Source organism: Acomys minous, assembly GCF_964271855.1.
Source record: "Acomys minous genome assembly, chromosome: 13".
NCBI lineage: Eukaryota > Metazoa > Chordata > Mammalia > Rodentia > Muridae > Acomys > Acomys minous.
In genome coordinates, this window is record NC_140495.1 from 8170001 (window position 1) to 8182351 (window position 12351).

The 12351-nt window shown below is 46.5% G+C and overlaps 1 protein-coding gene across 3 annotated transcripts in view; it reads left to right on the forward strand.

Annotated features, from left to right (window-relative positions):
- The window catches only part of TGFBR2 (transforming growth factor beta receptor 2), an 83422-nt gene that overhangs the window by 18491 nt on the left and 52580 nt on the right, over positions 1 to 12351 (forward strand). For 2 of the 3 annotated variants that reach the window (XM_084751876.1, XM_084751878.1), the window contains exon 2: positions 93 to 170. The exons of the other annotated variant lie outside the window; for it this stretch is intronic. In XM_084751876.1, coding sequence (XP_084608002.1) covers positions 93 to 170 — 78 coding nt within the window. The remainder of the gene's footprint in view (positions 1 to 92; positions 171 to 12351) is intronic. 3 annotated transcript variants of the gene reach the window in all.

Here is a 12351-nt window from a genome sequence, read left to right on the forward strand (position 1 = left end):
TGATAATTGAAAAAAAAATGTATTCACTTGCATGCCGTTTTAAGTCTCGAGACGCCCTCTGAAAGGGTCTCATTCTCCATTCCGTTTTACAGACGTGGAACTAGAGGCCCCGAAGGATGCACCACCCATCCGACTAAGCTGTAATAGGACTGTCTACCCACTGAAACATTGTAACGTATTCTGAATTTGTCTTATCTTTCTATCACTTGTAGCTGTTATGTTCTTCCACTGCTTAATTTATAAGTAAGCCTAAGATAAGAAAGAAAGAAAAAAAACATGTATGGTTGTAGGGCTGGAGAGATGGCTCGGCGGCTAAGAGTGCATGCTGCTTTTGTAGAAGACCTGAGTTCAGTACCCAGCCCCCACAGAGGGCAGATATCACAATCACCTGTAACTCCAGCTCCAGAGGACCCAAGACTCTCTTTTGGCCTCCGTGGGCCCTGTGTGATGTGCACAGACCCATTCTCAACCATATGCATGAGTGTATGATTTTAAGCTGTCTATGTCTATGCCCCTATCACATTTTCACATACTTGTAGCTAAATTGCAGATGCAGTGGGGGTGGGCATGTGGGACTGAGGCCAGAAGCCATCTTCTCGCTTTGAAAGTTAACGTGCTGGAGGCTTTCTTCTTTCAGGCTCACTTCTTTGAGGGTTTTGCCTCTCTGTCCCATCTTTGTGGAGTTCAAACAGAGCCATTCTCTTGTCTTTGACTGTGGGGCAGCCTCTCTTCTGGGCCCACATGGTTTGCCCTGGTGAAGTTGCAGCGTTATTGCCAAGAGACATAGGTTCTTATCTACCAAAGGCTGGTGTGTGTGCCACGCTGGGCAGAGGTGGGACAATTCTAGAATTCCAGCACTTGGCATGTGGAGGAAAAGAGGGCTGGGAGTTCAAGTTCAAATTGTTGGCCATCCTGAGTTACAGAAGCCCTGCCTCAAAATACCAAAAATAAATAGATAAATGAAAACATGTAACCCTGCTACTTGCTGCCATTCTATGATCCTTCCTCCCCTGCCGCCCCCCTCCTGCCCCTTTTTCCAGATCTTCGGGTGCCCGGCACATCGGGAAACACAAACATGTCTAATAAGAAGCAGGTCCTAACCAAGTAGAAAAAGGCAGCCATCCACTCTGTCTGCCCTTCCCATAGCTTCTCAACCTTGAATCTCTAAATAAAGATGTGAAGAAGAATAAAGTTGTTTCAGAGGCAGAAAGTGAGTACGAGAGACGCCTGGCACGTCAGGTTGCTTAGATAGAAAAGAAGATGGCATTTGAGGGGGTAGCACAGCCAGCATACAGCTGTGGTATTTCCAAAGGACACGGGATAAAGAATGACCCAAGGGCTGGGGAGGTGCAACAGTGTATAAGAACTGTTTCCTGCTCTTGAGGAGGTGGAGGTCAGTTCCCTGCACCCACACCCAGTGGCTCATAACTAGCAGTAACTCTAGCTCCAGGGAACTCATAACACACACACACACACACACACACACACACACACACACACACACACACACATAAATAAATAAAAATTAATAAAGCAAGTGTCTCTTTAGAAAAGAATAATTGGCCAGCAGACAGTGCATGCCTTGCCAGTTTACCAGGCTAATTGGCACTCTCATTTCTCTACAGATCACTTTTCTGAAGTGTTATTATTAAAAAGAAAAAAAAAAGGAGAAGTTGAGTCAATATATTTTATTTATTTTTGGTCAAAACACGAGTTAAATGAGCCTTGGTGACAGTGGCTTCATTCTCTCCTTTTCCGCCAGTCACGGGCAGGGTGAGGTTCCTGTGGCTGAAGTGAGCTGGAGGGGCCTCGTGAGCTTCCTTCCTGCTGGCGACTTTCCATTCAGGCTGAGCTTCCTTAAGCAATGACTGGATTAATGGGTTCATGTTAGCATGGCCACAATTTTCCCCAAAATCTTGGGAATTTCACTATTACTTTTTATCCACTTCTTTCTTTGAAAAGATTGCCTAATTTTAAGTTTTCTGGGGTAATCCTCTTTATAAATCCTTACATACTGATTTTGTGTTAAGGAAGAAGTCACTGCACAAACAACAATATTAAATTCTAACAGTTCAGAAATGGCCTTTTGCGCCTAGTATGGTGGCGCATGCCTTTAATCCCAGCACTCGGGGGGCTGAGACAGGCAGATTTCTGTGAGTTTGAGGCCAGCCTGGTCTACAAAGTGAATCCAGGACTATTACACAGAGAAATCCTGTCTCAAACAAAACAAAACAAAAAGAAGAAAAGAAAAGAAAAGAAATGGCCTTTCTTCAGATTGGAATGGAGATACTGGTCAAAGGATTGAGAACTAACACAAAGCCTAAGGAAGTAAGCTAAATCACAGGGGTGTGGTGACTTACAATGTACCATGTTTGTGTTATGTCTTTGTGGCCTTATGCTTTTTCTGAACAACCAATATATACACAGCTGTCACCTCTGACCTGAGGAACCATTTTCTGTTGGATCATGGGAAGATAGGAGAGAGAGAGAGAGAGAGAGAGAGAGAGAGAGAGAGAGAGAGAGAGAGAGACTAAGAATGTCTTGAGCTTTTGAAACTTCAAAGGCCATCCCCTGACACACACCTCCAGGCCACACCTCCTAATCCTTCCCAAACATTTCCACCAACTGGGAACCAACATTCACAGCCTACGGGAGCCATTCTCACTTAAACTCTCACATGCTGTCCCAAGTAGCCCAGGCAGGCCTTGAACTCTCCATGTAGGCAAGAATGACCTTTTTCCTGCCTCTCCCTCCTGGGTGCTAAGACTACAGTCTGCTCTCTTTACTGGGTGCAGGGGACCAAACTCAAAGCTTTGTATATGGTAGGCAAGTACTCTACCAGCTGAACCATATCTCCAGACCTCAAGACACGTTTTAGTTTTTAAAATTGTTTGTTCTGAATTTATTTGTTTATGTGTGTGGCTGGTACACGTGTATGTGCATACATGCGTGTGGAGGTCAGAAGATAAATGGAAGACTTCGGGAAGTCAGTTTTGTTCTCTTCTTCCACCATGTGCATTCCTCCTGGTGCTTGAACTCAGGTCATGAGGCTTGAAGGCAACCCTGCTAGGTTGCCCAGGCTACAATACACAGCCCAGCATCCACATGCTTTCAGACAACTCCAACTGGATATTTATAACTAGATATCTGTATTTCCATGCACCATTTCAATATTTATATATTTATCTATCTACCTATCATCTATGTATCTCATCTATTCATCTATCTTTCTGTCTATGTATTAGTCATATGTCTATCCATCTATTTATCAATCTATCCATCAATCATCTATCTATCTATCTATCTATCTATCTATCTATCTATCATCTATCTATCTGAAAGAGGAGATGAGGTGGAAAGAAGACAGGGGAAGGACCTAAGAGTTGCAGTTGGGGAATGGGAGATGAATTTGATTGGACCAGGGCACAAACAAATAAACAAACGAAAATCCAGAAAACGAAACCCTAACTAAAAAGAGAAGTTCCGCTTTATCAGGCAATCCCCCAGGCCCACATGAAGCTCCCTGTGTCCTGCTGCCTGCTCTGAGGACTAGTTAAGGAGTTACACCCTTTCAAAAGATCACACCTGGCAGAATTCATTCTGAAGAATTTGCCCAGAGGAATCTTTGAAGGAGAGTAGACACGGTGAAAATGAAAAGCCCTATAGTCATGTCTTTCTATACCTGCCTCATCCCTGAGACAGGAATAGAAGCTGAGTCATGTAGGAAGATGCTTTGGGTTGGGCCTGACCACACCTGCGTAAAACTCTTGGAGCTGTTACACCAATGCAGTGTGCTGTGTTCCAGACACTTGGGGGATGTGAGGTGCTGTGGGCAGCCTCTCCCTGTCAGGCCCTGATGTACCTTTGTCAGATTCATTGCTCAGTATAGACCCAGCCTCTCTTTCCCTCTCTCCCATTTGTATTTTGTAATTTTTTTTTAAAGATTCATTTATTTTATTTTATGTGTACAGGTGTTGTGCCTACATGCATGTGTGTGTATGTGTGCACCTGATGTACAAGGAGGCCGGAAGAGAGTGTTGGATCCCGTGGAATTGGGATTAGAGATGGTTGTGGGTTCTGGGACTAGAACTGGGTCCTCTGCAAGAGCATCAGGTACTCTTTATTGCTGAGCCGTGTGTGTGTGTGTGTGTGTGTGTGTGTGTGTGTGTGTGTGTGTGTGTGTGTGTGTAAGCATTTGGATATACACATGTGTGAGGGTGGGTATGCCTGCACATGTATGTTCATTTCACTGTTGGCTGGAGAGCGACTTCCTGTGTCATCCCCAGAAATGCCTTCCAGCTTCTTTCTGAGGCAGGCTCTTCCGTTGGCCTGTAGCTCACAGCAGAACGCAGACCGGAGACCGGCTGAGGCTCAACCCCAGGGGCCTTCTGTTTCCTCCTCTTCAGCCCTGGGATTACAAACCACACCACCACGCCCAGCAGCTTTACACGGGCTCTGAGGCTCGAACTCAGGCCGTTGTGCTTGCAGAATAGAAAGTAACCAACAGAGCAATCCCTCACCCCAGGTCCAAGACTATGTCCTCTGCTGAACTGTATTTAATTTCCCACTCTGGATGTACATCCAACTCATCTGAAAAGTTTTAGAGTAAATACCACTGCCTAGTCAAACCCACAAGAGTGCTGGCTCGCTGGCGTGAGCTGGGTTCTGGCTTCATTGCAATATTAAAAACCAAATCAAACCAAACCAAAACACCCTAGATGCTTCTGATAGGAAGCCAGGATTAAAAACACCGACTCAGCCAAACCCACTGAGGGTACAAATGAACAAATGACCATGTGTCCAGCAATGGCAAGACTTTTAAGCAATGTACTACAGCAGAAAAAGACCGTTTTTTCTGGATTGAACACCTCCCATTCATTGGCATTTTTTAAAAAAACGAGCAAGACTTTGGAGACTTATCCACAGAGTGGAGTTTCCTTGGGGATGGAGTTTAGCACCCTTGTCTAACATGTGTGAAGCCGTGGGTTCCGTCCCCAGGAAGGCATAAACTGGGTGGGGTAGCACACACTTGCTTGGAACCCTAGCTTTCTGGAAAGTGAGGATGCCAGGATTGAAAGTGGTCCGTAGCTACATCATGAACTAGAGGCCACAAGTTCCTGCCCTGGATGCCTACCTGGGAGATCTTGGGGAGGTGGAGAATGGGGCTGGAGTCCCTCGCTGAGCCTGAAGCCTGCTGGCTCCATTAGGCTGGATGGCCAGCTGGTCCCTGGTAGCTTCTGTTTTTTGTATGCCCAGTGCTGGGACGGCTAAGCAGCTGGGTGCTGGAGATGAACGCCATCATCTTGCTTGTATGACAAGGGTTGTACTGACGGACCCATCTCTCCAGCCCCTGAAACATCATTTGAAAGGGACAACATATAGCCATTGGCTATTGGCATCTTTTCAAATCTCACTCTCCTCAGATCCTAAGGGGGAATGGGTAACAGTCACTTGTAAGCATGAAGACCTGAGTTCAAATCTCGAGCCTGGGTGACGCTGGCTGCTTGTATTTGTAATTCCAATGCTGTGAAAAGCAGAGAATAGAGCATCACTAGGTAACACACCATATCACACCACACAGAGAGAGAGAGAGGGAGAGAGAGAGAGACAGACAGAGAGAGAGAAAGAGAGAGAGAGAGAGAGAGAGAGACAGACAGACAGACAGACAGACAGACAGACAGACAGACAGACAGAGACAGACAGGCAGACAGACAGACAGGGGGCGGTTAAAAACATACTACTGTTTTGTGGGAGTAGAGTTTACATCTGGTCTCAGTCTGTCTATAAGGTAGTGGGGATTATGGGATTGTAAATAGCTCAGACTCATCTTGGACAAAAAAGCAGAAGGCTTGAACGGTTGTGGAGTGAGAGGGACCACTGGAAAGGCTAGGGGAGTGCATCAGAACAGAGCATGGTGACCCTCTTTGTATGAGAAAGTCATAATGAAACCTACAGCTTTGTATATTAACTTTAAAAAACCTCTCCTGGAGACACAGAAAAGGAGAGAAAAGGCAAGAAACCTGGAGCAGTTTGAGAAGTGTCAGGTTGAGCAATGCCTGTGTTTTACTGGTCTTGACTTTTATCAATGTGTCCTGTAGAGAGCTGGCTTCCCTGGGGCCTTGGATTTCCCCTGCTGTGAGCTGTCCAGATCTCTGTCCTGTCCTGGGAGCTCAGCAGCATTTGTCAGGCTGTGACTAGAACCCTCCAAAAAAGTCTTGTGTTTAAAGGAATCCAATGTTTTCTCTGAAACATTAATTTCCTTGCGCTAGGCTGCTGTGGGCTTTGACTGCAAACTTAATCGCAGCCCCTGAGCTCTGCATTATGTTGCTGTCATTGAAATGGGGCTTAGCAAGGGTCACTTGATACCTTGGCAAGCCTTTCCTGTTTTACACAGTCTTTCATCTTGGGGCCAGGGATTTGCATTTCGAGAGGCTGGGCCAGCTGACTCCAACCCTGGCAGGTTGCAACTTGTTGCAGACCTAGTTTTCGGCCCATTTCTCTCACTATTAGAACCTCCTGGTGCTGTCGCTCAGGGCTGAGAGTTTAACTGGGGAGAGCTAGTTCCTGTCCTTAGTTGTTTTCTGCTGTTGCTTCACCAGGGACACCAAGGCCAGAGCCAGCAAACAACCTCAGACAAGCCACGTTCCCCCAGGGGCAGCACTTCCATAAGGAAGGACACCAAAGGCCAGAGGGGCTCCCTTCTCCTGTCCCCAAACCTCCGTTCCATTCCCAGCCCTGCCCCCACATCTCTGCTCTCTCTTCTTGAAGATTCTGTTTACTGTATCCCAGGCTGGCTGGCTATAACTTTGGTAGTCCTCTTGCCTCCTTCTTCCCCATGCTAGGTTTATCACCATGGTCATTTTTTTTTTAAACCCACAGAGTGTCTTCCTTTTCCCATCTCCTTGAGAACTGAGGCTGCTGGATCCTTTGAGATCTCCTTGATTGGTTGAGTGAGTGTATATGTGGTTGTGTGTGTATGCATGCAGACGCACAATGTGAAGGTATTACATTTGCGTGTACATGAGCTTATGGAGGCCAGAATTCAAACTCAGGAGCCATTAACCCACTCCCTGCCATCTCCCCCTTTTGAAATCATAGCTCTCACTGACCTGGACGGCTCACACTGGGCTAGGTTGGCTGCTCATCAAGGTCCAGGGATCTGCCGATAGTGTCTCTTCCTTAGCACAGAGATTACCATCAAATACCAGGGCTTGCGCTTTGGCTTCTTCTTCTTCTTCTTCTTCTTCTTCTTCTTCTTCTTCTTCTTCTTCTTCTTCTTCTTCTTCTTCTTCTTCTTCTCCTCCTCTTTTTCCTTCCTCTTCCTCTTCTCCTTCCTTCTTATTCTCCTCTTCCTCCCCCCACCCTCCCACCCCCGCTTTGGATAGTGGGGGTTAAACATTGGTCCTCATGTTTGCATGCTTGCAAAGCAAACGTTTGACCTAGTGAGCGGTCTCCCCAGCCCTTGGGATGTCTTATCCTGATGAAAATCTTTCTATTGTTTTGTTAACTACAAGTAACTTTCTCTAGTGGCTTATTGTGACAAAGAACCGAGTATGTGATTTTATTTGCCTCGCACCGCCCCCCCCCCCACCTTTGGCAATATTGGGAATTGAACGCAGGACCCAGCCTGAAGAATTGTTACCTAGCACTGACTACCACTGAGCTACTGTGCAGCCTGGTTTTACTTATCTTAATCTTAGTTGTGAAAAGTGTATTTTGATGCTGGCTGCCTTGCAGCTTGGGATCCTGTCCTTGACCTCAGGATTTCAGGAAGGTGCGTCTTGCCAGAGGCCTTCCTGGGGACTCTCAGCAGTCTGGCTCCAGGCCCAGCTCCTGAAGGAAAGAACTTCTCCTTGACTTCTAACACAATGTCCTCTCCACTGCTAATTTTGACTGCTTAAACCTTGAGCTATTTATCTCTTACAAATTATTTACACTCTTGTATCTGGATTTGTCCTGCTCTGCCAACACACACACACACACACACACACACACACACACACACACACACACACAACTCTATTGTCCCATTTCCCCTGTGAACATACCCTGATTCTCTGGGCACCAACTGTAAATATGTTTTTTTTTTCTTCTTCTTCTTTTTGTTTTTTAAAGATCAGGTGAATTTGGCAGAAGAGAAGGCCTTTTTTCCTGGTACCTGAAGCTGGGATATGGCAGGAGAATTCAGAGGATTTGGGCAACCCATCAACAAGTGTGTACTGAGAGCCAGCCAGGGCAGCACAGGCAATGCTAGAGATGCCCAGAGTGCAGCCAGAAACGAGCCCAAGTCTGTCGAAGTTAAAGAACAGACTCGAGTCATAAATTTGAGGCAATTTAATGGGAAAGGACCAGAGGCTGGCTGTGGGTGTCTGTCATTTAACCAGGGTTATCAGGAATAGCCTGGGGCAAAGCCACGTCCTGTAAAGTGCTCAAACTTGGAGGGAGACCTGGGTTGTGCATAAAACTTGGGGGTAGCAGAGTGAGCCTGTAACCCCAGCCCTGGGGAAACAAACACAGAAGGAGGTAGTTAGGGAGGGTTAGAGGAATCGGTGAGCTTCAGGGTATAAAAGACTCTGTCTCAAAAGTGAAGGTGGAGGGCAGGGCGGGGCGGTAGAAGAAGGTCCCGGATGTCAGCCTCCAGCCTGCATGTGCGCACACATGAGTACGTGCACACACATACAGCAGGCATGCAGGAATTTAAAATTTAAAAAAAGCAAAGAACTGCTTATTTGGTAAGGTTATGTTCAAACAGACTTTGGAGTCAAGGCGTGAGGAGGGAGGTCCTCAGGGTGAGAACACTGCAGTGCTAGGAGAAACAGGATGAGTGGCTCAGAGCTGTGGCTTGCCCCCTCTTGCCTTCAGCCCACTGCTCGATGGCTTCCTTTCGTCATTTCTTTTTTTGTATTTATTGATGCATTTTTGGTTTTTGTTTTGTTTTCTTTTGTTTTTGTTTTTTAAAGATTGCCTTCATAAGAATTGGTATCGTCTGGCTGAAAAGCTTGAGTTAAGGTTGATAAGAGGATTCCTAGGCAAATACACTCTCTTAGTCACCTCTTGCCCTAAGCCTTCCCTTCCTCCAGCTTAGTGAGCAAGTTAGTTGAATGCAGGTCAAAGTGAAGAGGTGTAGTGGATCCCAGTATTGAGGAGGTGGAGAGGTAGAGACCCCTGAATCTCTGAAGCCTGGTGTCTAGCCAGCCTAGCCAAATAGGTGAGCTTAGGGCGCATGAGGGACCCTGTCTCAGATAAATAGCAGGACGTTGCCTCAGGAACAATCACTAGGATTGTCCTCTGTCCTTCGTATAGATGGGTGCCCATGTGAAGTGAAGACACATTTACAAATGCACATGTTCCTGTACAAACGTGACCACACACACACACACACACACACACACACACACACCAGAAAAAAAGAGAACAATCGCTAGAAAATACAGTTGGCAGACTTTATGTTTCATTTTCCTTATTAAAATCACCACTGTACTCTGTTTCCACTCTTCCACCCTGTGCTGACAGCCAGTGCAGTGCCATGCTTTCTACTGTTTTCAACTACCATGGCCTGAATGCGGCCTTCCAAAATTCACAGACTTGGCCTCATGTGAAACTTAGTTAAGATCTGATCAGAGTGGACCCACAGAGAAGGACTGAAGCTAACCAGCTAGGCGTTTTTGCCTTTCTGTTGTTCAACAGCCAAGCACACAGCAATGGCCCCTTCCAGAGGATGTGCAACATGCTACCATTTTGGAAGTGGGATAAAGGTCGCTTGCTAGACACTGAACCTGACTACTTTGACCTTGAACTTTTCAGCCTTCATAGTTGTGAGGAATAAATGGTTTATTTGTTCTGTTTTGTTTTGATTTTTTGGTTTTTGTTGGTTGGTTGATTTGTTTTTTGTTTGTTTGTTTGTTTGTTTGTTTTTCGAGACAAGGTTTCTCTGTGTAGCCCTGGCTGCCCTGGACTCCCTTGGTAGACCAGACTGGCCTCGAACTCGCATCGATCCACCTGTCTCTGCCTCCCAAGTGCTGGGATTAAAGGCGTGCACCACCACACCCTGCCAAATGTTTATTTTTTTATTCATTTAGTTTTTTTTCTTTTTAATTATTTGAATGTGTATCTGTGTGTGTGCAAGAGGCTTGCTCGTCTGCATGTGCAGAGGTCAGAGGTCGATGTTGGGTGCCTTTTTCTTGCTTTCCACCTTTGCACAGCACAGGAGGCACTTTTCCCCACCAAGCCATTTCCCTAGTCCCAAGGGTCTATTCTGAATGGCCCAGAGCACAAATGAGCCATGATAGGTAGCAACTTTAGTGGAATCATTGTTTGTTTGTCTGTCTGTCTGTCTGTTTATTTTTCCCGGGGCTGGCTGACTTCCCTTTTGTGCTGGAGGGCAGCCCCCTGCATCATGAAGTTTCTTCCCTCAGAGAGACCTTTGTGCTGTGGATTGCAAATCACCCCGAGTCTGGACAATGAGCACTACCCAGGAAAGGCGCCACCAGCCCACACTTCTTCATCTGAGCACTCTGGGCGAAAACAAGCAAAGTCGCCCAGTTTGAGGGAAGATTCTCAGATTTCATTTCAAATTTCCTGCCCTTTGTTCTTTTCTTGAAGTCTGAACTACGCTGGAAATGCATTTCCTTCTCCTTTCACTTCCTCTGCTTGGAAACCACTTGAGGGAAAAGGTTCCAAAGGGCCTGGTGTTATCTCAGAAACCCGAGTGGATCTCTGCTCACAGTGCGAGGCCAGTCTGTCAAACAGAGTTTGGCCGCTGGAAGTGACCATCGTTGTCACACCGTGCCAGAGCCACACACAGGCCTGAGAACGGACTAAGTCTCTGGCCCTGGAGAGAGCCTTGAATGCGCGGTATGCGTGCGAGAACAGGATTCACACTCACTTCTCACTTTTCATTCCACTGATGTCCTGAACGGGCTGTGCATGTAGCTCAGTAGGTAGAATGCATCCTTAGCACACACAAAGCTCTGAGAGTCACGTAAAGAAATACAGGGAACTGGATGTAGTGGTACATAGGCCAGTGAGCCCAGCACTCTGGAGGTGGAGGAAGAAGGACTAGAAGTTCAAGGTCATCCTTGCTACATAGTGTGTTCAAGGCCAGCCTGGACTACATGAGACCCGTCTCAAACCAAGCAAAACAAAACCAATCAACCAAACAAATGAGACAGCTCAGGGAGTAAAGGTGCTTGCTGCCTAGCCTGTTCCTGGAGTCCAGGTAGTGCAAGAAGAAAACCAATTCCTAGAAGTTGCATTAGCTCTATGACATGCAAATCCACACAGGTACACACATAATAAATAAATGTTAAAAAAAAAGAAAGAAAACAAAACAGAATCTGGAATTTAATACTAAAAATATACCGAACCCTTCTTAGATGGTAGAGCTGGGGCTAGAATAACCATTATCTCCCAGGAGTGGACAGTCCCTTCTCTGTGATGCTTATGGATGGTTGTCTGAGCCAACTTGACCAGGTTACTAAAGCTCACCCCTCCCCCGGGAAACAAGGAAGCTGATGTCAGTGTTCTGCAGGCACTCAGCAGAAGAATCAACTCATCAGTTAAGAACTAGATTTACACACACAACCATCCTGGGATTTAGTATTACTTATGTTTCAGGTCCAGGCCGGAGGCGTCAAGTAAACACTGACACTTCTGAGGCTGAGGCTTGTTTGAAATTCTTGCAGTAAATACCTTTCTCTGGACTGGAGCTTCCTCCTCTGCCCTGAAAAAAAAAAAAAAAAGAAGAAGGAAATGCCTACAGCCTCTGTATGGAAAGTGGTCCTTTGTCACTCGGCAAAAAAGTCCCTTCCTCTGAACTCGTGATACCCAGATGACACTGAGAGTTTAGCCCCGAGGGAGCCTGTTCAGCTGCAGTGATTTGTTTGTGTGTGAGCCTAGGGCTGGGAGGTGGAAGCTGAAAAAGACAGGGACTCTCGCACAGCCACTAAAGCAGACAGGACACTGTGCACCCCGTGTTCTCCAAACCCTTCTTTCTGTCTGTGTACACGCATGAGTTCGTGTGTGTACATGTACATGTGTGCTTTCGTGGGTAGAGGGCAGAGCGCAGCCTTGGGAGTCCTATCCTTTTGCCACAAGGGTCTCTGCAACTGAGCTCTAGTTGTCAGGCCTGGTGGCAGATGCCCTAATCTGTTGAGCCATTTCACCTCCTTCACCTTGTTTTTGTGAAGCCCAGGCTTGCTGATTCAGTAGCCTGGCTGGCCAACGAGCCTTGGGGGGGATATGCTCATCTCTGCCTCCCCAACCCTGGGATTGGAAGCATGCACCACCACACTCGCCCTTTTTCCATGGGCTTTAGCAATGGACCTCGGGTACTCATAATTACATGGCAGT